The sequence below is a fragment of the Parastagonospora nodorum genome, assembly GCF_000146915.1.
Source record: "Parastagonospora nodorum SN15 chromosome Unknown scaffold_20, whole genome shotgun sequence".
Taxonomy (NCBI): domain Eukaryota; kingdom Fungi; phylum Ascomycota; class Dothideomycetes; order Pleosporales; family Phaeosphaeriaceae; genus Parastagonospora; species Parastagonospora nodorum.
In genome coordinates, this window is record NW_001884568.1 from 236,762 (window position 1) to 262,145 (window position 25,384).

The 25,384-nt window shown below is 51.8% G+C and overlaps 11 protein-coding genes across 11 annotated transcripts; 6 read left to right on the top strand and 5 right to left on the bottom strand.

Moving 5' to 3' along the window:
- Nucleotides 1–15: 15 nt before the first annotated feature.
- Nucleotides 16–1,478, top strand: SNOG_11708 (hypothetical protein; the record flags this gene model as incomplete). The annotated part of the gene is given in 3 exon segments (XM_001801896.1): nucleotides 16–83; nucleotides 218–984; nucleotides 1,003–1,478. The coding sequence occupies 3 exon segments, from the start codon at nucleotides 16–18 to the stop codon at nucleotides 1,476–1,478; spliced, it is 1,311 nt and encodes a 436-aa protein (XP_001801948.1).
- Nucleotides 1,479–2,444: 966 nt separating this feature from the next.
- Nucleotides 2,445–2,765, top strand: SNOG_11709 (hypothetical protein; the record flags this gene model as incomplete). The annotated part of the gene is made up of 2 exons (XM_001801897.1): nucleotides 2,445–2,612; nucleotides 2,718–2,765. The coding sequence occupies 2 exons, from the start codon at nucleotides 2,445–2,447 to the stop codon at nucleotides 2,763–2,765; spliced, it is 216 nt and encodes a 71-aa protein (XP_001801949.1).
- A 209-nt stretch (nucleotides 2,766–2,974) lies between these two features.
- Nucleotides 2,975–3,462, top strand: SNOG_11710 (hypothetical protein; the record flags this gene model as incomplete). Its single annotated transcript, XM_001801898.1, has 2 exons — nucleotides 2,975–3,251; nucleotides 3,431–3,462. 2 exons carry the CDS (start codon nucleotides 2,975–2,977, stop codon nucleotides 3,460–3,462), a joined length of 309 nt encoding a protein of 102 aa, XP_001801950.1.
- Nucleotides 3,463–3,708: 246 nt separating this feature from the next.
- Nucleotides 3,709–5,207, bottom strand: SNOG_11711 (hypothetical protein; the record flags this gene model as incomplete). The annotated part of the gene is made up of 3 exons (XM_001801899.1): nucleotides 3,709–4,190; nucleotides 4,327–4,737; nucleotides 4,985–5,207. 3 exons carry the CDS (start codon nucleotides 5,205–5,207, stop codon nucleotides 3,709–3,711), a joined length of 1,116 nt encoding a protein of 371 aa, XP_001801951.1.
- A 577-nt stretch (nucleotides 5,208–5,784) lies between these two features.
- On the top strand, nucleotides 5,785–6,682 carry SNOG_11712 (hypothetical protein; the record flags this gene model as incomplete). Its single annotated transcript, XM_001801900.1, has 2 exons — nucleotides 5,785–6,157; nucleotides 6,207–6,682. The coding sequence occupies 2 exons, from the start codon at nucleotides 5,785–5,787 to the stop codon at nucleotides 6,680–6,682; spliced, it is 849 nt and encodes a 282-aa protein (XP_001801952.1).
- Nucleotides 6,683–6,880: 198 nt separating this feature from the next.
- On the top strand, nucleotides 6,881–11,102 carry SNOG_11714 (hypothetical protein; the record flags this gene model as incomplete). The annotated part of the gene is made up of 7 exons (XM_001801901.1): nucleotides 6,881–7,763; nucleotides 7,812–8,116; nucleotides 8,161–8,431; nucleotides 8,744–9,755; nucleotides 10,006–10,808; nucleotides 10,859–10,940; nucleotides 10,994–11,102. 7 exons carry the CDS (start codon nucleotides 6,881–6,883, stop codon nucleotides 11,100–11,102), a joined length of 3,465 nt encoding a protein of 1,154 aa, XP_001801953.1.
- A 186-nt stretch (nucleotides 11,103–11,288) lies between these two features.
- SNOG_11716 (hypothetical protein) lies at nucleotides 11,289–12,787 on the bottom strand (the record flags this gene model as incomplete). The annotated part of the gene is made up of 2 exons (XM_001801902.1): nucleotides 11,289–11,709; nucleotides 11,874–12,787. The coding sequence occupies 2 exons, from the start codon at nucleotides 12,785–12,787 to the stop codon at nucleotides 11,289–11,291; spliced, it is 1,335 nt and encodes a 444-aa protein (XP_001801954.1).
- A 3,773-nt stretch (nucleotides 12,788–16,560) lies between these two features.
- On the bottom strand, nucleotides 16,561–17,419 carry SNOG_11717 (hypothetical protein; the record flags this gene model as incomplete). Its single annotated transcript, XM_001801903.1, has 3 exons — nucleotides 16,561–16,872; nucleotides 17,087–17,182; nucleotides 17,240–17,419. 3 exons carry the CDS (start codon nucleotides 17,417–17,419, stop codon nucleotides 16,561–16,563), a joined length of 588 nt encoding a protein of 195 aa, XP_001801955.1.
- On the top strand, nucleotides 17,009–17,473 carry SNOG_20128 (hypothetical protein; the record flags this gene model as incomplete). Its single annotated transcript, XM_001801904.1, has 1 exon — nucleotides 17,009–17,473. The coding sequence occupies one exon, from the start codon at nucleotides 17,009–17,011 to the stop codon at nucleotides 17,471–17,473; it is 465 nt and encodes a 154-aa protein (XP_001801956.1).
- A 1,841-nt stretch (nucleotides 17,474–19,314) lies between these two features.
- Nucleotides 19,315–21,032, bottom strand: SNOG_11718 (hypothetical protein; the record flags this gene model as incomplete). Its single annotated transcript, XM_001801905.1, is given in 7 exon segments — nucleotides 19,315–19,646; nucleotides 19,789–19,959; nucleotides 20,122–20,216; nucleotides 20,294–20,432; nucleotides 20,451–20,496; nucleotides 20,650–20,829; nucleotides 20,997–21,032. The coding sequence occupies 7 exon segments, from the start codon at nucleotides 21,030–21,032 to the stop codon at nucleotides 19,315–19,317; spliced, it is 999 nt and encodes a 332-aa protein (XP_001801957.1).
- A 1,388-nt stretch (nucleotides 21,033–22,420) lies between these two features.
- Nucleotides 22,421–24,594, bottom strand: SNOG_11719 (hypothetical protein; the record flags this gene model as incomplete). The annotated part of the gene is made up of 2 exons (XM_001801906.1): nucleotides 22,421–22,979; nucleotides 23,029–24,594. 2 exons carry the CDS (start codon nucleotides 24,592–24,594, stop codon nucleotides 22,479–22,481), a joined length of 2,067 nt encoding a protein of 688 aa, XP_001801958.1. The 3' UTR covers nucleotides 22,421–22,478.
- Nucleotides 24,595–25,384: the final 790 nt, after the last annotated feature.

Here is a 25,384-nt window from a genome sequence, read left to right on the forward strand (position 1 = left end):
GGACACCTCATCGACATGTCGGCCAAGATGACCGACTCGCCCAAGCAAGTGCCACCTTTGGCACTGCTACCGAGGAGCTCTTTGTACGTCCAATCTCCTCACTTAGAGCGCGAGTGACAGCCACGGGAAGCACGTCGCACAAGCGGCACTTTCTGTCCCTGTACCTGCAGCCCTGATAAAACCGCGCCATCCGCACTCGCAGCCCGCGAGCTCGCAGTATGGATCGCTTCAGGCACTTTGTGCATCAGTTTGCTGACTACCCTGCGCTTGCACAGAAGAACCTGACCATCGAGGATGACAAGAAGAGAAGCGCCCCACCCCGGCCTGCCCCCAACCGCAGTGCTACCGACCAGCGCCAGCACCGCCCCAGCCGCTCTCAGGAAGAGCGCGACAGGATGCGTGCAGACAGTCGGGGGACTCCTCGAGCACGCGGCCCCCCAGGATCCTCTCGTCCACCGCCACGCGCAGGCAGCCGCGAGCGCCGAGAGAGACGTCCGCGACGCAACTCGGAATCATCCATTATCGACAAGGGCTCGCTAGACCCCGACGAGGAGCGCCGCCGCAGACAGCGCCGTAGGGAGCGAGACGAGCGCGCCAAAGACGGCAAATCTTCGACCACGAAGAAAGTCCGCCGCCCGCAGGGACTCGATCTGATTGACAAGCTCGATGTGACTGGTATCTACGGTCCGAGCATGATCCACCACGACGGCCCTTACGACGCCGTACAGCCCCACCGCAACCGTCAAGAAGGGACGCCCGCGCCCCCATGGAGGCTTTTCCCGGTCGGTTCCGCCAACAACTCGCTCGGCGGCTCAGGACCCCTGAACTCCAAGATCGACCTCGACCGCATCCACGGCAGAGGAGCGGAGGGTTTCACCGATTTCGGCAGCCATGAGGTTGAGTTCAAGAAGCCGCGAGTCGAGGCCGAGTTCAGCGTTAAGGGCCGCTCTGACATCATCCACGGAGAGCCAACACACGGTCTTGGTACGTCTACTTTCCTAGAAGGCGCACCAGCATCACGCAAGGCTGTCCAGGAAGACATGGAGGCTCAGAGGCAGGCGGAGGCTAGCGGCTTGGGACGCAAGAAATCCATTGCGCAGCGCTTCCGCGGAATTTCGCAGCCCCGACGAGCATATGCCGGAGAAGGGCGCATCACGTCACCCGAGGCTCGCTTTGGCACCGCGACAAGCCCGAATGGCCCCTACAGTGCCGGAGCCCTGTCACAGTCGAAAGCTACCGAGGCAAACCCGTTCTTCGATGAGTACAACCAGGCCTACGACTCCAAGGGTGCTTCCATCAAAGCTACCGAGGGCAACGGACAGTCACCGCCTGGCCGCAACGCCCTACAGCGATCTGTCACCGCCGACAGTGTAGGCTCCCCGACCAACCCGGCCAACTCTACCAACGAAAGCAAGCCTAGCAACGGCTTCCTCAACAGAGTCAAGAGCTTGAAGGGAGGTCGCAGACGTCCTGCTTGAGCGAATATCACTAGGAATACCTTCAGCCGAACACATCAGCAAATTATTGCCTTACCGCGCCTCGTCCTCGGATGCGCCTTCACCCACGCCCAGGACCCCCGCCGAGCTCTACAGCGAACTCAAGAAGCCGCAACAGGGAGAAAGCGGCGTACCTTCTATCATCACAGACGTCCCTTACCGGACCATATTTTCCTTTTGTATCTTGGCGCCAGGAGTAGGTCGCGGCATCAAAGGCAAAACAGTTCTGGATACTATCCTCCGTGTACAACTGGGACACTTGGCGCTCTAAACCCGGCATATCAGACCTGTTTTCTTTTTTCTTCTTTCACGTTTTAATAGCAGACTCGGAGTGCTTGCCAAGGAGGCGCACTGATGGACTGGCTAGCTTTGGCAAATAGGGGCGGTTGGGGAATGAACAAAATTGAATTGGAATTGCAGGAATTGTTCTTCTGTGATACCTAGGTGATTGCATGTCTCACATTGACACAGTAGCCAGTGTATGCTGACGTTTTTGCGCAGCTGTACTAAGCTCGGCAAATGTTTCACGGGCTCTCTACACTGCCCGGATGGACCTTGCATTAACACAAACACAAAGTGAAGGGCTACCATCGATCTGCACTAACGTCCAATCGCACCCATGATCAGCATTTAGCTCCAAGCCACAACTATCCAACATTTCGCGTGGGAAACACGAACCTCGAAGTGAGAGCGCAGTAAGTTCGCGCCTTCCGCATCCGATCCCTCCTGCCCGTTCCCCATTCGTCAGCACCCACCCAAACGCAAAACCACCACATACCCCCAACCAACCTATCTAGGTAGCATTTCAGCTTGGCATCTGCAGATCACGCCACAACTTTTACCACCACCCCCTCCCCCCCAGCCTTCTTCGGACCTTTTCTTCCAATAGCGCGAACGTTGCGATCGCCCAACGCCACGCGATCCTAGCGCCGCTACTGTTTCCGGACAATGGCGGCGGAGGTGTTGCTTGCGAGCAGCGAAATCACAGAGGGAGAGATTGGTGGGATAGTTGATGGGAAAAATAGTGATGACGGGAGGGGGATAGGCATGGGTGTACTCGAGGGTGGTTTGCGAGAAGGCGGTGGAATTGTTGGTGTTTGGGGTAATGGGGATGAGGTACGTATTGTTGAATTGATGGTGGTTGTGGGTATGGATGTGGATGTATGTGGCTGATGAATGATACCAGGTGTGTAAGAGTTTACTCATTGATTCGTTACTCAGGTATCCGCGGAGTGGGGCGGCGGTTGTGGATTCGACTGGGGAGTTTGATGTTGTGGGATTGTATACGAGTATACTGGGACGAGTGAAGAATGATTCTACAGTGCTGGGAGAGAAAGAGGTAGAAAATTTGGCGGCAGAGATGTTAGGGAGGGTGGGGATTATGCGGGTTTTCGACTTCGTGGGGGTTAGGGAGGCCGGTGGGGGAGATTAGGGATGGGCTTGAGGGAGGGAAGGAAAGGGTCGAGAAGAGGGAGAGGATGGGGACGCCGAAACAACCTACGCCAGAGCCACTGACGCCGAAGAGGACTGTTGTTGCGGACAGCGAGGATGAAGATGAAGACGAAGAAGACGAGGAGATGTTATTCGGCGCCGCACAGCCAGCTCCTCTACCAGTCCCACAAACCGAACCACCAAAACAACCTCCATCCCGCCACGAACCAAAAGAAAATCCACACGCAGGCAAACTCAAGTTCATCCTCCTCTCCTCCCTCACCCAAGTCCTCACCCCCCTCCTCAAAAAAGACTCCATCCGAGGTCCGTTCCTTCACCCTCCCCCTCCCCTCCATCCCCAACTTCACTAACACCCCCCAGCGCACGCCCTCACATCCCCCTTCCTCGCATCCCTCGCACAACTAACACGCACCCACGCCCTCCACACCATCCTCTCCAACCCTGCGCCCCTCCCACCAACCAGAACAGCACCAGAACAACAGCCCCCACCGACGCCCTCGATTTTCACAAGTAATGCGGTGGTGCCGAGTCTAATGGGCGTGTTGGCGATATATCTGGATGTAGGGTTGTTGGTGAGCGACTTGCCGAGGGGGAAGATGGATGCAAGGGTTGTGTATCGTGATGGCGGGATGGGAGTGGGGGTTGGGATGAAAAAAGCGAGGGGTGTGGAGTGTGCAAGTGTTGTAGAGATCTTGGCGGATCGGTGGGAGGGGAGGGGTGGGGGTTGGGAAGTCGTGAAGGCCGGTGGATGAGCAGTGTTCTATGATACCCCGATTTCTAACGAGAATCCGTCGTCGCCGCTGTTTTGTAGCCAACCTTTCAAGCCATTGGCTTTGACGTCGGCTTTGACTTTTTTCCTCGCTTCGAATGTCTCGTCTCCTTTCATGTCCGCGTACGTTCGCTTCCCAAGGACTTGGCTCAGCGCAGGCACACCCGCCAATGCAGCGACTTGTATAGCCGTTTTCCACACACTCCTCCGGCAAATCGCACTCGCGCCCCTGGGATCCAACTGCTTGCGTCCCTGCAGTACGCCTCCGATGAGCGATTCCTGCCATGTAGGACTCCACACGGCGCTGAGGTTACTCGCCACAGCTTTCTCGCCTAAGGCGATGTTCCGGCGACTCCATTTGAATTCTCGATCTGTTGGTTTGGGGTCGAATTCGGACCATCGATAACCTCCTTTCCATTCTTCACTTCTCATGTCTTTCATGCGTCCCTTGGTGGTGAAGGCACGTTCACATGCTGCTGGTACATATTGCGAGTTCGGCAAGACGAGGGTCTTGATATAGGCATTCCGTGGCGATACCTAACGTCGAGGTCACAGATGACAAGATAGAAGTAGCTTGTTTGAGCGCGAGTTTGTCGCTGCAGGATTTACTTAGGGTAGGCGGGGCGTCAGGGCGGGAGGGTTTACAGCGGATGACGCCGAGGTGGGAGAAGTTTGAGCGGCCGCGTAGAGCTGCTTCGCTGTCTCCATTGGAAGACGCTGCTGATATCGTGGGAGGCGCACTCGTCCATGGTGTAGCGTCTTCTTGGGCATTCATGACTAGTTCCATACTTGCGTCGCCACAGGGGGCTTCGGAGCAGTACATGTGGATTTGGACATCTTCGCGGATGGTAAAGGGTTGTTGTTCATGCTCGGCATGCTCGGTGTCAGGTCGTTGGCGTATCCATGGTGAGGATGGGTATGGTGGGGTTGAGACGAGGAGACATTGGTCCAGCAGGAAGCGATTGAATGTCCGTATTGCGAGCACTTCTGCGTGCCAGTCATGCAAGATGTTGCCGTGGGCTAGTGGTAATTTGTTGTGAGGGAGACATTTCATGCCAGTCCTGATACAAGTCAATTGACATGAGCATTGATGAGTCCACGTAAGCTTTCATTGAGCTATGAGATATTGTGAATTATGGTCAGTCACGACTTCATTAATACGTAGCTGCTAAATTGATGGATGTCCATTTACATGCCCATGTCCAATATGGCCGAATTGCAAGATGGAGATTATGCAGCAAACATGTAAGAAGGAAATCAAGCTTACCCCAAAGAGACGCAGGAGAGCTTGTCGTCTTCACTGGAGCGATGAGCGTAAGCCACAGTGCGTGCCGGATGCAACAGAAGAGGTTACCCTTTGATAAGACGATGCCTGCGAGCGGGACCCATTCCTTGGAACCATCATTGCGGGGTCGCGGCTTACGCTTGTCGGGCAGCTGGTCGAAGGTTGCAAGGACGCAGTCTGCGATGGCATCTGCACTGAAGGTCATTGTGTTGATAGCCGAACATATACAGACATGGTGCGGTGGTGGAAGCTCGGAGGTGCTGCCGGGAGCGAATGACATCGGTGCCGGATGCATACCTTCACTCCGTTCTCAAACACTCCTGCCTCTTTGTCGCAACTACCCTGTCGCACACTCGCAGCTCCAGTAATACGCCCATAAGCAGCGTCGCACCCGCCCCTTCTTTCTTCTTCTTCACCATGCAAGCGTTCGGTGAGCCATGTCCACGCTCCGGCGGCGTTCCGTCGCATTCGCGGCACAGCTCACGGTTGTACCAGTCCCCAAGAATCGGCGTGTAAGAAGGCACATTCCTGTCGCTGAGGCAGTGCAAGGCTGACAAAGACGCAGCCAAAGTTTGAGTTACACCTACGAGTGAGCCTCCAGGGACCTCGGCGCACGCGACTGGCTGACTGACATGCGATAGATAATCGACCTCAACAACGTGCCCCTCGTCACCGGCACGTCCTTTGTCAAATGGCACCTTTCACACTCGACGGCCGCCGAGCACCGCGGTCGCACAGAGAGCTGCCCCATCCGCGACCACAAAGTCCAGTACAACTATGACATGTCCCTGCCCGTGCGGCTCACCGTAGACAAGAACGGCATGCTGCAAGAGAGCTTCCTCGAGCTCGAAGTCATACAAGAATACACCGGCTCGGGGCGGGGCGAGCGGATAACACTCGGCAACGTCAAGCTGAACCTGGCCGAGTATGTCGAGCAGAGCGATCTTGCGCCTGCCGATGGCGACGACCCAGGCGTCACGCGGCGATACCTGATGCAGGAGAGCAAGATCAACAGCACAATCAAGCTGGGCATATACATGAGGCAGACCGAGGGCGACAAGAACTACATTGCGCCCGCTCTGAAGACGGCGCAGGTGTTTAGCGGCATCGCCGGCATCATGGCGGGCGAACAGGGAGAAGTGGAGGACAGCGGAGGTGTGCAGGCTCGAGACACCTAACCATGTACGAATACTAATTGCGACAGCTGCGCCATCTCTGTCCACGAAATCACGCGAGGCTGGCGAACTCCAAGACATGTACCGACGCACGCTCGCTGCGTACTGGTCTGCCCAGCCCGGCGAACTCAAAGCCGACGAATGCATCGAAGACATCTTCGCGGGGGGAGACGGCTGGGGCGATCGCGAGAAGCCGTACCAGCAGCAGCGGGGTCAGAGTGTGCGCTACATAGCCGGCGACAGCAGTGGGTCGCCCAGCGAGAACGAGGCGAGGCACATGCGGGGGAGCAGCAACAGCAGCGCGCATCGCAAGTCACATGAGACGCTGAGACAGGCGGACTTGCATGCGATGACCAAGTCTTCTACTGTGCGCGGCAGAGGAAGCCTGGAGCAGCAGGCGCTTCAGATGAAGGTGGAAGCGGAGAGGAAGCGACACCGGCCGCATCACGAGGTCGACGAATTCGACCTGCGGGAAGACCTGTGCAGCTGGCGAAGGCCGATATAGAGTCTCGCTAATCACGTCTTCATGAGAATGCTGGTCTCCCATCCCGCGTGGTGAACGATGACGCGCCCCACGTGAACCCGCGTTAGTGGCAGAATCGAGTAGGGCTGAAGGCGGTCAGGAAAGTTAATGCATGCTCTATCGCTTTTCCACCTCAAATGCCTCCACCTTGAGTGATATCGTGACCTGCTTTCCTTCTCTATGCTCGCACGCCGAGCATCCAATGCATTTGTATGCGTCCGATGTGAGCTCCGGCTTGCGCGGCGACTACCTGCATATGCACGGCGAACTTCACACGCGAACTTTTCCACCTCTGCACGCCGCCATGATGGCGCAGAGGAGCTCGAGGCGGCAGCATCCCAAGGCACGACGCCTGGTTTGAGAATAACAAGAGGAGAAAACCTGCCGGAACGAATCAGAAAACGCAAAGGAAAGGTTCTTCGGGAGACTTCTGCTCGCCTGGGAGGTGGCATAACACGACTCGGCGACGACGCTGATATCCTCGTGCTCAGAGAAGTCGGCAGCAATGCCCCTGAACAGCCTGTTGAGGAGCCCAAACCCGCAGAACCCATCGTTGTCCCCGACATTGTCGCTTCACTGCAGCAGGAACGCAAACCCCTCACCCCCGAAGAGATCCAGGAACGCCTCGAGAGCCTGCGACCGCAGATCGGCGCCGCACCCAACGAGCCGGTTTATGTGCCCCTCAAAACTTTCGCAAAACTCGTTAGAAATCTGAACAAGGCCTTCACCACGCAACAGCTGGCGCAGTTCTACTCGGCTGCCAAGAATGTACCGCAGGAAACATCGAGACAGGAGCTTCTAGCAAGCCTAAGGGAGGGTACGGGCGCTGCACAGCATCCCACCGTACGCACAAATTGGCAGCCAGGGACTACTCCCCTCGCCAAGCGGTTACCAGGGGCAGGTGTCAAGATCAGGAACAAGCGTGCGCCCGTCAGCAGGGGGCTACTTGTCGACCAAATCATGAGAGACATCTGGAAGCTTGTGCCGCTGGAGGAAGTTGAGGCGCTTGGAGAGTTGGAGTTGACGCTGAAGCCATGGCATGTCACATTGCTCAACGCTGGAGGTATGTATCTAACAATTCTCTTCGTGAATCGAGCTGACAATATCTCAGACGAGGAGACAATTCTCACAAACATCAGTGCGACACGGAAAGCTAGAATCGAGGTTTACCAACCTCACAACGTCCTCCGAATCACTGCAGACAAGACCACAGCTGATTATGCTGCCAATGATATTGAGGAGGCACTACGGAAACACATAACCAGCAAGTTGCAACTCAAGACATGGATACCGCACCTGGAGGAGGGCAAAGCTCCCGCAGATGAGAAGCTCGCAACGCTATACAGCGACGAAGACTTCCGCATCGTTACTAACGTCACACGAGCCAGCATCCAGAGAATGGACAACGCGAATACTGTAAGATTGGGACATTTGCTTCAGATCCAGCTAATAGTGACTAGTTAGTGATTAGAGGCTTTAGTCCAGGCGCCAACGCTGAAGCCGAGCGAGCACTCCTACGATTGCTTCCGCTCAAGGACACTGCTACACGCACAATCGACACACAAGAAATTGAGGATAGAAAAAGTCAGGTCCATTTACTCCCTGCATCGTTTGAGGGCCGATCTCTCGAGGTCAGGCACCAAAGTGCTAACTTAGGCCGATGGACATCGCCTGTCGGGCGCAGGGTCGACGCTCAAGTGCCTCATGGGCAAGATGTTGACGTGAAAAGCGGTGAGAACGTTTCCCAAACCTCTGCCGCCAGAGAACACATGATCCTATCCATCATTCAAAAACTACGGGATTCGCTGAAAGAGAGGCGGTCGACAGCTGCGAAAGACCCTAAGAAAAGCCCTCAGTCACCGTTTGAAAACTTGCCAAAATTTAAATTGTCAGCAAACTTCGGTCAAGCGCTGTTCCCAATGCCAGACACAGCTTCAGCGAGAACGTCACCTGTCAGCACATCCTCTTCAGCTCGTCCACTATTCACGAGTAGCGTTCCTGGGTTAGCAAGCCTTATGAGCCCCACACATGTACATGGCACAGTTCAAGATGAGCAATTGTCTCAGTTCCGGTTTGTTGCAAAGTCGGAATCGCCCTCGCTGCTTCTCTACGACTTTATCCCTGCGCCAGCGCAAACTGAGCTGAAGTCGGGCCAAACACCTCCAAGCCTTCATATCCAGATGCGCACTGGTGGGAAAGCCTTTGGGGAAAAGGCCAACACGGCTCTACACGAACTTAGTCTCGGATTCCAGGAGCACGTGCATACCGTTTTGCTCCCAGATAGCGCAACGGACGTGCAATTCACTAGATATGGCCGGTTACATCTTGACTCATCGACCATGAAGCTTCCTATCCTGGACTGGATCACCGACGTGCATAAGAACATCAACAGTGGAGAGCGTCTCACCGCCCCAGACATTACCATTCCTGTCCCGCACTGGGCAATCACAGGAAACCCGGCTGATCTGGGCGTGAAGAAAATCACGTACCTCTTCTCAGCCGTGCAACTTCAACAAGTTATTGAAGGACGTGTCATGGATGAGTTTGCCACATATAGCTCTACGCAGTCTAGTAAATTGGCCGCGCAAGGTGGTGCGTTGGCTATGCACTATCGGAAAGATGTGAAGAGTGTTGAGAAACTACTGCAAGGCGACGACAACCGTCTCACGTCGTTTGTAGAGAACAGTCTCAGATTCGCAGACGCAGTCACCGAGGCAGCTGGGCAGGCACAGCCAATAGCCAAAATACTGCGACCGAGGAATACTGAGAGTGGCAGAAAGCATAGGAGGCTGGAGGAACAAGCTGCAGCGGCGGTAGCAAAGGGTACTCCTGGTAGGGAACAACCCGAGGACGATGTTCTGGACCTTCTTGATGATGCTGTTGCTGGGAAAGATCAAGAACAGTCTCAAGACACGATTAGCAAGCCTGGCGAAGAGTTCAACATGCACGGCGTAATTCTGACAGAAGAACCGGCCGCTTCGGAGCAAGAGCTGACACCACTGTCGTCTGACCGCAGTGTCTCGGAAGATACAGCGGACACGCCTTCTTTGGAGACGTCTGAAAAGCCTTCGGCTTAATACTGCGCTGAAGATGCGCGAAGCTGTACCACCACACTTGTAGAACAATCAAAGGCCAAACGCTTTCCCTGAACTAGAGCATTCCCACATGATTCAGCTCTGCGAGAATGGCCCAATGATCAATTTCTAACCTCCTCAATTTCGTGATTGGTTCTTTCCGCAATGAACTCCTGCCATGTCCAGCTTAGTCGGCCGGCTAATGTAAGCCTCGAATAAGCTCCCCACCAGTTCCGCTGCCCCCGACTGGATGCATCACAACAACACGCTGCGCCTCCACATATACCGCTCTGCGCGTGCTCTCCACATCTCCAAATTTCTCCAATCTCACCATCAAATTTCCTTGCGCTTCAAATACACCATGGTGTCCACCCGCCAGACCCCGCGAGGCAACTTCCCCACCTTCGAACCCTCACCCACCAAGAAGTCTTCACGCACTTCCACAGCTTCACCCGCGCCAACTAGCTCCCCTGACCTCAATTCCTCACCGACAGTCAGTTCCTTTGCGCGCCGTGCAGCCCAAAACGCGCGAGACGTTGCTGCCGAATCGACCGCTGTCATGTCACCCCCCGCGCCCTCCTCAATCAACGAATCGACATGGTGCCACACAGCCTCCAACATCACCGTCTTCTGGCTCGCCGTATCCATCCCGCTCGTCCTCTGGGACTCGCTGTACATCCTGTTGCGCCCGCATACCTTCGAGGGCGGCGCGCTGCAATGGCCGCTTTGGAAGCCGTATGAGATCTACGCGGCGATTGACAAGGTGTATAGTCGCAGTGCGTGGGATGCACAGGAGGGATTTGGCGGGGCGCAGGGCGCGCTGAATGCGGTTGAACTTGTCATGTATGGACTTTATGCGATGATTCTTTACAACCATGGAGTCAAGGCGCCGGCGGGGACGGGGGTGCAGGTTGGCGAAGGCGTGAGCGCGTGGTTCGCGGGTGGTGTCAAAATCCGCGGTGCAATCGGTAATCGCGCAGTACTTATTGGGTTCGCGGCGAGTGTCATGACGTTGAGCAAGACGGTGCTATACTGTGAGTTCCCACAGGCAATCCGTGAGAATAATCGACTAACATCTCGCCAGATTTCAACGAGTACTTCTCGGGCTTTGCGAGTGTCAAGCACAATGATTGGTTTACGATTTTCCTCTTCTACGGCGTCATGAAGTATGTTCCAAACCCTCCCCCTCTCCCTCCCTCACTTGCTGACCAAAGTGTAGCGGTCTCTGGGTGATTTTCCCCGCGTATATGACCGTCGTGTTTGGCTCGGACATCCTCACTGCGCTTGACATCGCCGCGAGCGCATCGTCGACTAAGAAAGAGAACTAGCCGTAGATCTAACCCATGAGACAACTTTTTTCGCTTCGGACATTCTTTCTCAACGGACGTGCTCGACATGGCATGAGCCCGCCTTTCGTGTGCGCCTGAGGAATTTTTTGTTCTTCGTCCCGGTGTCAGGCATGCGCATGCCCCCCTTCCTAAGCCGTGGATCCTTTTCGTGGATTGTCGTGCTGTTCACCCCTCGTCCAAATTCAGCCGCCCGCCAAAACACCAGCGCACCCACCGACACACGCAAGTCTTCCAGCTCACTGCTTCTCTCCTCGTAATCGGCGATGGCTTGGCAATCAGCGGTTCGCTCTCGTCGCTGCCCGTCTCGACGCTACTCACGAGATCAAAGACGCCGCTTGGCTGGCGCTCGAGGCCGGGCGAGTGGTAGTGTGCTGGATCCCAATTGTCTGGCGGTAGGAGGGTGGAGAGGCGCTGCGCTTCGAGCGCGATGTCGTGCAGCATGTAGGGGCGGGGGAGGGGGTCGTGGATTGGGAGGGACATGGTGGGCGCCGGGGTTTGCGTGAGGGGGGTTTGCGACTTGGGTCGCAATGGGTTGAAAAGGTGGTAAGGTGGAGTGGTTTGGAGGAAGTGAAAAAGGTAGTGTTTCCTGCGCGACTTCCGTGTTCACTTGCGCTTTCGGCCAACTGTTCCGGTGAAGTTGTATTTGAGCTAATGGACACGACTTTTCTATCTTGTCATACTCGTCAATCTCAATCTCTACAATCTTTCACCATCTCCCTCTCCTTCTACATGACCGCACACATCCCACACCTCCACTTCCCCTTTAGCTTCCTATCCTTTCCATCTCCCCCCTCCCTCTCCTCCCCATCCACCGCACTCCCAACCCTCATCCTCTCAACTCTCAAATCCCCCATACTCTTCGCCCTCGCAAACGGTCCCTCATCACTCTCCACCAGCGCCTTCTTGCGCTCCAATTCGTCGCGGCCAGGCGTGCTGAAGATGCTGTGTTTGCTGGCTGTGCTGAGGACCGAGGAGATGCGGTTGGCGTTGGCGTCGCTGGCGAGGGGCTGGGGTTGCGCAGAGGTGATGGGTTGAGTAGCTTGAGTGATGGAGAAAGTAGTAGAACTTCCGAGCGGAGCATACGCTTGACGTTTCTGCGCGCGGGTCATGGGCGTGGGTGTGTCGGGTGGTGTATCTGGGTCGGAGTCTTGGTGGAGGACGGGAGAGTCGTGCGGGGCGGGAGATGTGCAGAGTCCTTCGCCTTCGCCTTCGCCTTCGCCTTCGCCTTCGAGGATACTGAGTGCGGCTTTGCGGGGGCTGAGGGAGCGAGGTTTTGTTGGGCTTGAGCGGCCGGACTTAGTGGGACTGTTGCGACCTGACTTTACCGGGCTGGATCGTCCTGACTTCGCTGGGCTTGAGCGTCCGGATTTGACGGGGCTTGAACGTCCAGATGCGATTCCACCGCGTTGCAGCCTCACCTCGTTGGCCTCGGGCGTGTTGCTAAATCCGCCGGCTTCGGCTTTGAGGACGTACTGTCTGAAGTTCGACAGCTCTGGAGAGCCGATCGCGTGCTCGCTTTTGGGACGCGGGAGGGCGAACGTGCCATCTGAGCTGTTGGGCGGCGAGGGCGTGATGGCGCGAATGGTGGAGTGAGCTGTTGATGGACGGGTGGGGGATGTGGGTGTTGGAGGAGGGGCGGGGCGAGGGCGGAAGTGTGTTGACATCTTGAGGCTGGTGATGATGTGGTGATGGCCTTGGAGACGGCGATTTGAATGGTGTGAGATCGGTGGTGTGTGGGCGGAAAGATGGCTAGTATGGGTCTGCTCGGTGCTTGCAGCGATGATGCGAGCTGCGCCACGATGGCGTGGCTTTTGATTGGCTGTTGCAGAGTCGAGGACGGTGAAAGTGAATGAAAAGGTCGTGCTCCACTTCCTCGTGAGCGGATGGATGTTGACGTGCAGTGAGTGAACACAGACTACTCGTCCCAAGTCACCGCGAGCTAGAATGTAAAGTGATCAGTCGTGTAAGTTCCGACAGTCCTGCTGCTGATGAAAGACCACGCGACGCGTATCAGCGCGTCCTCGTCACAATACGCCCGTTTGCTTTTGCAAAAGCTTCTTTAAACCCAGCAACGCCCTCGCTATGCAACTCCCTTGCTCTTTCACACCTTATCTACGCTACAGTTCCAGTGTTACCAGATACTCGAGACAGCTCGCCGCATCGAGGGCTGTTTCGAAACTTTTCTCACATGCAGAGCGCCACGGTTGCACAAGATACGTCATCGGTGGAGCGCCTTGAAAAAAGCCGAATTTAAAACATGCGCAGAAGTGTAGTGTGGTCATGTGGTGTGGAGATGGAGCTAATGCGAGGTAATATAGGTAGATTGGTGATGTGCGAAAAATGGTGTTTGAGCTTTCAGGGTTGAAGCTTGGAGCTGGGAGCTCGTGAGAATCGACACCACACACCTTCCCTGAGACTAAGTATCTACTTCTCCAACATCAATCTACCCGGTTGACTGTTGGTAGTTGCTTGTACGCCTTCTCCCTTTCTTATCTCTACCTGCGCTCTCTGTACATCTCCTCTTGCTGCCTGCTCTCCTGTTGCACCATGAGATGCGACCTCGTTTGCCATCAGATTTCTTTTCTTTTTGATTGGCGAAAATTGCTCCGCGATGCCGCTCTGCATTAATTTCTTGCTGCCTACATCCATCTCTCAGTCTCTCGTTCTCTCCCTTGTTCCTCTGACTCCTGGACTTCTTCTGCGGTTTCCGGTAAGATCTGGAGCACCCAGATTTAGAGTTGGCACAGCCCATGGTGTAGAATAAAGAGTATAGGGTAATTATAGTTGAATCCGGGTGATAGTTGGTATGGTTTGAGTTTGTAGCAGCTTATCGACCTGTCGATAAAGTTGCGTGCGGTAATCGAACGATCTTTGTCTCTTAGGAAACCACATATCAGTGTACGGGAGAGTATTTATATGAGGAACTATGATTACTGGTGACAATTCAAATAGCTCACAGGTCAAAGCTGGATTTGGTTGATAGTAGATCACAAGTGAACATTTCTACTTCTTCACAACCGCCATTGACGAGTTTGTTGTGCAATTGATTTACGCCCATGTACCACTATCGGCAATGTGTCGAAGTCCTAAACACTCAATCTACGTACTAACTCATGAAAAATACTCTCCTCGACACACATTTATGCATTTAGAGAGCGAAGACTTAACTAAAGCAAACATTCACACGGCGAGTAGATGAAGCCCCTACAATACACTGCAGGCAGGGTCATTATATGAAAAGAAAAAAAACTCGAGGTTTTGTATTTCAAGACTTTTTAATGGTATTATCCATGAACGAACATCTCAGTGGCAGTCCACCTTGAAGTCTCTCTACCACTGCGTTCCTGGTCGAACAATTTCTCACCCCCCTAAGAGACCAGAATGAACGCTATAGACTAGAGTGTCTGCGGTATCTGCAGATCTTCTCCACTTTTTCTTTGCTTCCTCCCTATCCCATTGTTGTTCTTCCTGTTGTCGTCGATGTTCGTTTGCTTGCCGCCGCTGTTCGGCTTGATCACGTGCTGTGTCCCGCTTCGCTTTACGCTTAGAGCTAGAGTTGCCCATAGAGCAAGAAATATTCCAAGGAATAGAGTGTGTTGTATTTGAGGAAATGTGTTGGTTTTCCGTTAGTAGCTTCTCGACCTGTCGAGGAAAGTCGTAGGAGAGTTCGGTAGTGATCTTTGATGTTTAATGTTTAGATTTGCAGAAGGAATGTTGAGCAAGGCTGCATAATTTATAACAATATAATAATTTAAGTAAAATAGATTCACAGCGTTAGTGTATGTTATAAGCTTATTCTTTATAGCTACTATTAATATATAGTGCTTTAACGTTACGCTATATATAGCTAAGAAGTCTTTAATATTATATTATAATAACTCTTATGCCTCTATAAGAATTAATTAAAGTAAAATAGCCTTAGTTTAACTCTAAGCTAGAGAGATATATTATGATAATAGAGATAGATTAGAGATAAAGTAGATACTTAAGCATATATTTAATTACCTATACTACATCTAATACTATTAAGCTTCTTTCTATACTACTAGTAAACTTCTATACTCGCAGAAGAAATATTAAGCAAGGCTGCATAATTTATAATATAATAATTTAAGTAAAATAGATTTATAGCGTTAGTATATGTTATAAGCTTATTCTTTATAGCTACTATTAATATATAGTGCTTTAACATTATACTATATATAGCTAAGAAGTCTTTAATATTATATTATAATAACTCTTATACCTCTATAAGAATTAGTTAGAATAAAATAGCCTTAGTTTAACTCTAAGCTAAAGAGATATATTGCAATAATAGAGACAGATTAGAGATAAAGTAGATACTTAAGCACATATTTAATTACCTGTACTGCATCTGATACTATTAAGCTTCTTCCCATACCACTGGTAAACTCCCGTACTTTTTGTTTCTGCCCTTTGGCGTTACCTTTGCTTGCTCTTCCGCTACCTTTCGCGCTTCTTCCTGTTTGGTTTGAACACCTTTCTCTTCGACTTTTCGATCGTCAAATCCCGACCGACTTCAAATATTTCTCTCTATCTGCCAGGCTCTTCTTTTTGTCCTCTTCCCGTTTTTGCATGTCCTTGTCGTAGATTTCTCGGGCCTCGTCATAGAGATCTCTACGCCAATCACCTTGTTCTCCCACTCCCTTGAATTGCGTGTTTCCCATATTTACGATTTCGCTCGCTAGATTATGAGTTGTTGGGTTGTTGTTCGAATGCGGACGCTGTGGTTCCAACGGCTGAGTTTGTATAGGCAATAATGCGAGCTGATGTGAATCGGAAATCTTGGTCACTAATGGTTGATGTGATTTTCAGGCTTGGGTATTGAAGATGGAAGAGGTTGAATTTGTAAATCATTCCTGAAGATTGGATGTGCGCAATCAACCAAATCTTTAAGTAACTGCTTTCCACCGACCTGACTAGCAACTCAATTCACCCTACAGTGAAACTGACAGCACAAATGACAATCGCTTCGATGACCGTCGCGCTTGACATTTCGAAGGTGGTAGTTTTCGAATTCCGAGGGCGCTTCTCATCTGAAAGATAAAGTACCCTGTTCCGAGAGGCAGGAGGTGTTTTCGCCCATTGTCGTTCGACATTGTATAGATAGTCTGCTTTTCAAGATGTATAGCTAGTGCGTGTATTTGCAAGATAGCTCTTTCGTGATTTGCACATCGACTGATGAGAATCTGAAAGGAATATATGGCGGAGTGACGGGTCAGTGGCTTGTCGCTTTCGAAAGTTGATTAGCAGCGAGTATCATTCCAGACACGTGAAGTCACCATCTCGCAACCATCGCATGAACGTAAAAGATTGTAAATGGCACACTTCCGATAAACAAGCTTGTTAATTAAAGATTTTCATTAGCACTTGTCCATTGATACTTGTCCGTTCGTACTAGATCCTCGTCGCTTACTCACTTCTTGAACCTCTTCATCGCCACCTTCCCGCAAATCATCGCCAACTCCTTCCCATCACCCTTTGGCCCAGCGCGTTTAGAACCCGCTGCTCCCTGCTTGGCCTGAATTTCAGTCACAAAAGCCGTGACTTCTCGCATACCGTTCTGGAACGTTTCTACCGCTTTCTTGCGATTGTTCTCGTCCCGTAGATGCTCTTTGGCTTTGCCGGTCAACGTACGGAATCTGCTGGAGGTTTTCGCAGTGTTGTGAAATTGAAAAAAGCTACGAGAGGATGTTGCATGAACTGCGGTTTGCTCGTAACCTTCGAACTGGGTGTCGTTGCTGTGAGTGATTACTCCCCGAGTGATGGCGTCAAAGGATGTTGCATGTGCTGCGGTTTGCTCGTAATTTTCGTGCTGAGTGTCTTGGCCGTGAGTGAAATCTCCCCCGAGTGATGATGTCAAAATGATCGTCGTGATTAAGGTAGACGTCCTGCGTCATGTAGTCTTGTTCAACAAGGTAGTCGTCGTTATCCAAACATACTCCATCTTCTGTCTCTTCTACTTCATCGGAGGCGTCGTCTTCATCGGAGGTATCGTCTTCATCGGAGCTGTCATCTTCATCGTCATCAGACGTGTCCTCTTCTTCATCATCCGAAGTGTCGCTATCGCTGTCGCTGTTTCCGGACCATTATACCTCTTGTTCCACTTGTTCCACTTCCCAGACGGCTTCTTCGCCTTCAAGTATTGCCTGCTCAGGTCCATGGATCTTCATGCATGCATATTGGTCTCCGTAGATGCAGCAGTCCCAACCAAAGTTCGCGGGGGTGCCCTGTTGGTCAATACCGCCAGCGGAGTTGTGATCTTGGTATTGCATGTTGAATGTGTGCGTATAATCAGGATTGAGGTGTATGTTGTAATTATAAGCTGACGTGTACTGGGGGTTTTATGAACAGAAAAAGTGACATCCGGGAGATGGTCACCGTGGTGAGTTTGCAGTTTCCATTCAAGGTATAGTGTCACAAAATCCTTTCACGTAGGTCACATGTCTGAAGATAGGTTTAGAAAATACTGCAATCATGGACAAAGACGACAGAGCAGCTCGGACATACCAGGAGAGCGCGATGATAGGAGAACTCAAGCAGCGCAAAGGTACCTCATTGATAAAACAAGAATGTAAAGCAGCTCGGAAATGTTAGAAGAGTGCAAATTGGGAAAATTTGAGCAGCTCGAAAGTATTGCATTTACTATATTTCATTGTTCAAATTATTCACAAAATAGCTTTAAATGTTTCCTTTCCTGCTCATATCTGATTCCTGGCGTTCCATACACAAACGCTACATCAGAATACATCCGCAACCGTGCCCTACTCTCACCACCGGCGCTCTTGAAGACTTTCCTGCGCGCTTTGCTCTTTTTTGGCGCACCTAGACGGGTTTTTGCTGCAGGTTTATGTCCGGGCAGTACAGCCCTGCCCATATCATCCCACCCCGAATTCTTTAGTGTTCGGTTGGGGAATCCCAGGACCCTCGCGTATTCGTGGGCATTGCTTAATTGGGGGGTCGATTTCCTTTGCCGGATTCAAGAGATCGGAAAATTAATTGTCGTGTCCTTGGAAGCTCGTTTTTTAATAGTCGAAGATGAACGGGGGGGGGGGGGGGTCTCTGAGGATCGAATGTCAAGGTAGAAGCTTGTGGTGTAACGTATCAAACACCGTAAGAGACCTCAGGCTGAGATATTTAGACTAAAAGTGATGATGGCTTGAGTGTTGCGTCTGTTGAAGAAGTGTCTTTAGAAAATATACAGAATGCCAGGTTACTGCTTTATGTTATCCTTCTACGCGGATTCTGTAATGTGACTGCATGTCAGCAGCTTGACTGCTAAACTGTGAAACGCAGAAGTGACGTGAACAATAATGTCGTGAAGTGTCACTGATTGTTTAGGACCGTCCGTTGAACATGATTGAATAAATAAATCTCCATAGGAGGTAGTAGAAAGTTCACAATTTGAGTAAATGCAGAATAACTACTAGCAATAATCAAGACCGATTGATAACATAGTGCGGCTTTCTTAGGTTGTTTCGATGGCACTTTGGCACGCCACACACTTTGGAGATTTCACCAGTAATAAGCATAAGTAAGAGCACAAAATATGTTATTTCACGCTACATCCACATTGCCCTTCTCGAAAACCCACCTCTTTTCAACCCTGACATCCTGCCTTTTGCAGATAAAATTTATCAGTGTATGTGGTATGTGTACGTGGCGAAATTGTCTTAGGGAGACTGGCGCATGTACAACGCTGGATGGTCGACTTCTCAGATTCGGATCCTTGGGGAAGGCTAATGCCTTCGGTAGAGTATCGGTGGTGTGATTATGAGTTGTGTATGCTTTGTGAAGACCAAATATTTGGTTGCCTCGATAAATCAGGAGTTGTATTGGAAGACAGGAGCGGGATGTGCTACTTGGTGGTAAGTGATATGTGCTGTGATTTCTGAGGGGCAAGAAGAGTAATGTTGACTCGATGACTTATACTCCGCACTTCGGGCTTTGTGTGACTACGACATCGCATTCACGGAATGAAGCTCGCCGTGACGACGGGAGAATCGATTGCACCACAACGTGATGGTAGCTATGAAGAAAAGAAAGCGATTAAGCTCTTGGTGGTTCATGACTGCCATTAAATCAATTATCTATTAGAGCCGTTATAAATCAAACCTTTATCTGAATGAGTTCTACATCGCTCTTATTACTCCTCTTATCATCTTGCCAGCTATCTCTCGCGGAGGCGTTTCTTCCTCCACCAACGTGCACATCGTTTCCTATTCGTAATGATCCGGCCGTGCTGGCCTTCTTCACTGTGCGTGTCCGAACTTCCCTCGCCCCCAACAATCTCTTCAAATTGATTGTGGTCGTTCCAGCGGCCGGACGTAGAGGACGTTATTACCTTCCGGTTAACAACAATGCTCTGGCTGTTCCCGTAGGCGTTGCTTGGGCCGTCGGTGCCGGCTGATGAGTTCTTGAAGCCCTTGCGGAGGTAGGGACGGAGCGATGGGAGGCAGGTTACGATAAGACCGACCATAATGTCTAGACATGACCATAGTTCTGGGTAGTGTTAGCCTTTTTCTGATATCTCGAGGGTGCGCAAGACTCCAGCCATCTCGGATCACTTGTGATCGTTTGTGCAACGAGACTGGTGTGTGGATATGAAAAGAACTATGAGCCGGAGAGGTAAGATTGAACGTACCGATAGTGGTGATGGCCCGGAAGTCTCCGACATTTCCAGTCTGAACCTCAAGGAATCTCGTCAGGGAGAAAGCAATGTCGATAGCGCCCAGGGAGAGCGCGCCGTATACACCAACCATCATCGATCGTCGCATTTGGATGTTGTGAATGACGAAGAACGGAAGGACAAATACTAAACAGTGTGTGTCAGTTTTGGACTATTTTCCGAGGGCTTCGGGAAGTGGGGAGTAGGTGAGGAGAAAGGCAGTGAAACTCTGGTGTAAAAGCCCATTCGCTCGTGTTATCGGGCTCAGCACCAGGGAATGAACATGAACGGAATGTTGGAATCTCTTACCAACAACGCTCCCAATGAAGTGTAGAGCCCAGCCAGTTTGAAAAATAGTTTGAGGCACTGTACCAGGACAAAGAAGTTCTGGTCTAGAAACACGCCTGCGCAACGAAGATCGCATGTCAGCTTCACATCTTCTCATTTGTGAAAGGCGAGACCGGGGTGAAAGTGGACATACCAGTTTCCTTCAACCGGCCAACATAAGAAGATCTGTAAGCACATGGAAACGATCCATGAGCTGATGCAAAATCCGAGTGTGACCCATAACGCAATCCGCAGCTTCACCATAAATATGGGGAAAAGCTGGAAGTAAATCGCTATGAGTGAAAGCTTACAGAGCCACAGCGTCGCATAGAACGGTATGACACTGGCCCAGACCATCTGTAACAGTCAGTATTAGGTTGATGGTCTAAGAAAGATAGGCTGTATGAGATGGAGCATTGAGGGACGAGAGAAAGCTGATCAGGACGAGGACATAGTATCAATTCTCTCTACAGTCGAGCCCAATGAATCGTAGGAATGATAGAGGCTTACCTTTGCCACATATTCATATGTTTCCACCGATGCGTCGAAGTTGATCAAGGTGTAGTCAGTCTTGGGGCTGAGAGCGCCCTGCTTGTAGAACACAATGTCGAAGCTCGCGGTTGTCAGGGCTGCACACCAGGAAGCAGCCATCAAGCAATCGCTTAGTAGCAACCGTCGCGCCTTATGGATCTGTATGCGCAGATAGAGCCTGGCCACTATCATAAAGAATGCGAGGAGAAGAAGAGTCCCGTAGCAAGCCTAATCATTGAACTTAGTAAAAGATTCTGTTCCAGTGCGATATCGACATCCTCGCGAGAGGTCTCGGATTGCACGGTAGAGTAGCACCGAGAACATACCAGGACAGCTGCACCGGAGGGCGGACTGCGCCCCATGATGTTTTCCTAGATGGTCAAGGAAGGTACTTGGGGAAGGGTGGACGACGGTCGGTATCTATCGAGGTAGACGCCTGTAGATCGGGTGCCCGTTGAAGTAGTTGAATCTTTCGCACGTGGAAGTGGGGAACATGTCAAGCTGTACGTGCGGTAAGAAGCAAACCACAGAATCCTTCGGGCAGCATTCGCATGGAGATAGAGTTTGGACGTAGAATGCGATGTCGTGCGCGGATGGAGCACTGGTCAAGAGCCACAACGAAAAAGAAGTGTGATCTCCTAGAAATCCTTGGGTGGCACGGCACGCTCGAGGTGGCTCTGGTCCTGATCGAAGATTGGCTTGTCGAGGATTCCTGTGTTCCAACCGTGCATGAAAGAACTCAGACCCAGGGAGCCTCATGTTGGACGCCTGTCTGTCAAGCTCGCTAAGCGATGCGATCAATCGGTCCTTTTTGTCTTGGGCACAGGGTTTTGGTTTCGATTTCAATCAATCAGACGCAGCGTCTCTAGAATTTGGTGCAGGAAGTTGCCGAAACTTTCTTCAAAATTTGGCATGTGGACAAAGGTGAATGTTCGCTACCAAACTGATCTTCCGTCACCTACGAAATGTGGTATGGTCGAGCACTTCTATCGTGGTAACGAGGCACTTACGACGCATAGCGGATGAATAGTTCCACTTGCTCGATGTGAGTGGCGCAACATTCGGCCCTTTCAAGGTTCTGTCGCTCTTACCGCAAACCTTATCACTGAGCGAACCCAACCCTAGTTCCCGACCCGATGGGTCATATCATCCGCAAAGCCGTCTATTAGCGAAGAGCCCTCGGGGACGGCGATCCGCTCCTCTTGGTACTGTGCTAAGTATGAGGTCGAGAACTTTATCATGCAAACCCGATTCATGTTATGCATGGATCCAAGCCCCGGACTCGCGTATCTCGGAACAGCTAACCGCAGCCAGTTACCGCATCATTTGACGCGACCCTCTTCCCTGAACGGATCAGCCGTGTGCCGTTGTGTGATAAAAGCAGGATCGGGCAATGTAATCCCAACTGATCTTGTCGTATTGGCTGAGCTCGTCATTAGCTCTCCAATCCCCCAGCCGCACGCTAACAAGCTGTCAGGGGAAAAGGTCAGATCATGCCACGGGATGTTTCCGTGAACAGTTGATGCGGGAAGATAGCCGATTGGAATGGCGTGCGGAGTTACATCTGCAAACAGCCAACGATAAACGATTTTGAGCAATAATTGACGAACGCGCATATGGCCTAAGCGATAGAAGCAACTCTGACTGCAATTAAACGAAAGTCAAGACTACCAAGAACCCCAACAAATGCTTCAGGTATCATCTCTATGTGAAACCAAGTATTCTATCACATGCTTGGGCTAAGTGGCTTGACTGATCGTTGAAATTTGTTCATTTCTGTATTGTGTCCAGCTGACAGCAAGTACTATCTAGTGCTTGTGCAGACATGTCTGCCTTTTCCTTAACTTCGCAGCTGCCTTCTTTCCGCTTCGCGACAATTGCGTGCGATCAAGGCCGCCGATAGCCCTTCTTGCCAACGTCGAATTGCCACTGCTGTTCGGGAACTTCGCAGTGACTTGCTCAAAGCCTGCACCAGCACCTTCAGCGACGTACACAACCTCGCCACCCACAGCAGTCAGTAGGACTTTCTGGCGACCTAACGCCTCCTCAGGGACAGTGAAGTAGTCGTTCTCCAGAACGATGATGTCGGCGAATTTACCCTCTTCCAGTGAGCCGATCTGGTTGTTGGCACGGAGGAACTTTGCGCTGTTGGTGGTAATAGCACGGAAGGCGGCTTCACGAGAGAGGCCCTCTCCAGGAAACGTGCCATCGTAGGGGGCACCCTGCGAAGCTGCAGAGTTGGGGTTCTCAGGATCGCCCCTGCGCGTAACACCCACCTTAAGAGCCAAGAACTCATCGAGAGGATCGATCTACAATATGTCAGCTTTCGGAATACATACCAAGAAATAAAAAACTTACTGGCCAATCGCTTCCGTACACTACAGGTCGTCCGGCCTTCTCGATCTGAGCATATGCCTGCAGGTTCTTGAGGCGATAGTCCGCAAGGGACTCGAAAGTGCTTGGAACGTAGAAGGAGCTAAGCTGAGACCACTGGAAGCTCATGATAGCATCCACGCCGAGCTCAGCAAACCGAGGCCAGTCATCTGGGTGGGAGAGCTCGTCGTGAGCAAGGCCCAGGCGGAAATCGTGCTCGGGATGTTTTTCACGGAACGACTGGGCTGCATTGAGGCCAGTGCGAACTGCAAGGTCACCGTCCGCGTGCATTTGTGCATCAAGACCCCCCAGGAAGAGTCCCTCCAGGGTCTGGGTCAGGATTTCAGGGCTCCAGTATGTCTTGACCAAAGTGGAATTGTCTGCCGCCCAGACAGTCTCGTTCGTTCCATTGACCGGGAGCCAGTACGGGTCGATGAGAGCAGCGGTGCTGGCTGGGTATGTGATGACACCATCAAGGAAGAGCTTAATTGCCTGCCACTTGAGCGATGGCTTGCGCTGCAGAGTTGAGTTGTCGTGTAAAGGACCGACCGTAGCCAGCGTCTTTGCAACGAGATCAGCTACACCGGCCGTCCCATTGGGAGCCTCAATTCGGTAGTCAAAGTATGCGCGTGCGCTCAACTCGTCATTGGCCAGCAAAGTCTGGAAAATTGTATGGTGCTCTTCGCTAGCCGCAGCCTCCTGAAAGGTAGTGATTCCAGCTTGTCGGAGCAGCTCTAGAGCAGCACGCCCTGCCTCCACATTTTCCTTGTCTGTAGGAGGTGGAGGACCGGATAGCAACGCGAAAGCATTATCCTGAAGAACACCTGAGGGCTCATTCCCTGCCAAGCGCTCAATGATGCCGTTTCCTGGGTTTGGGGTACTGGCTGTTATTGAGGAGAGGTCCAATGCTTTGGAGTTGACCAGCACGGTGTGGTAGTCACTCGATCTGATGAGCATTGGCCTCGTTGTTTTCAGCGTGTCCAGATCCTTCTTGGTGACTGGGCCGCTTCGTGTGATGAGACTCGGGTAGTCCATGTTCACCACCTCGAGCCAGGCTTCGGCGGCTGCATCCGTCTCGCCATCTATACAGCCCTGGATATGTTTCAGAACCGCCTGAAGATCAAGTGGCTGGTAGTTCAGGTCACACTTGAGAAGGAAGGCTCCACCAGAAAGAATGTGCATGTGGGCGTCGACCAATCCTGGGGTGGCTGCTCGTCCATTGAGGTCTACGACCTTGGTTGCATTGCTAATGTAACGAGTGACGCCTTCACTAGAGCCGAGAAAAGTGATGATTCCATCCTTGACTGCGAGGGCACCAACTTTTGATGATTGTGCGTCCAATGTGTAGATGGAACCATTGTGGAAGACAAGATCGGCAGACGAAACAGACTCGCTTGAATTACCAGGCTTAGAGGAGTAAGCTGGCTCGGGAGTTGTGACAGTGTGGGTGGCGTGAACGGTAGAAGCAGATTGAGATGGACATGCAGCACCAGCAACGGTAGGAGCAAGCAGCAGCGCTAGAGTGGCAAGCATGCCGGTAGACTTTGACATAGTGTTCCTGTCGATATCGAAACGAAGAAGGATGAACTTTTGCAAAGAAGAACTGGGTCAATTAATACCTAGGTGACCTCCACTAGAAAGGCGTTGCACGACCCTGTCGGCATCGAGGCAATTGCCTTGAACTGCACCAATCCGTGCGCGTGCCGATGAAATGCGGCAATCGCGGTCTTCTGCCTCTTTTTACTCAACCAACCCGCCCGCTAGAAGCGCTAACTCTTCTAGAACGGCATTTAGTAGGGCAGAAACAGCATCTCCTAGGCCTGCATCAGGATGGCAGTATACCCGTGCCGGTGAGACTTCGGCTGCACAGGTATTACGCAACAACCCGCAATTGTTTAGTGCGCCGCCTACTCGTTGGATGTAGGTAGGGTAGTCAGGCAAGGGGGCGGCACAGCAGTAACACGGCACGCATTTGCACGCCACGCGCAACCACCAGGCTTGCTAGCCATAACGACCACGACTATTGTTGAGTGTGGCCCCAGGCCAAGTGAATCATGTTACGAGGAAAGAAATTTGCACGTCTTCGCAGTTATCAATGTCCATTTCTCCGTGCTCCCACTCCATACTTGCCTTATCTTGCACCCATACATATCTCGAGTTTACACCAGGACCCTGACCTCCGTCCGTCTCCACAGTATCATTTCTTCAGCACCACCTTTACATAATTTATCGGTCCTTCAAACCCAGCTTTATCACTGAATTTCTGGTGTTCTGCATTAATCGCGCGCTGCATGCGCTATAGACATCGCTAGCCCTTGCCCGTGGGTGTAGTCTCCAGCTT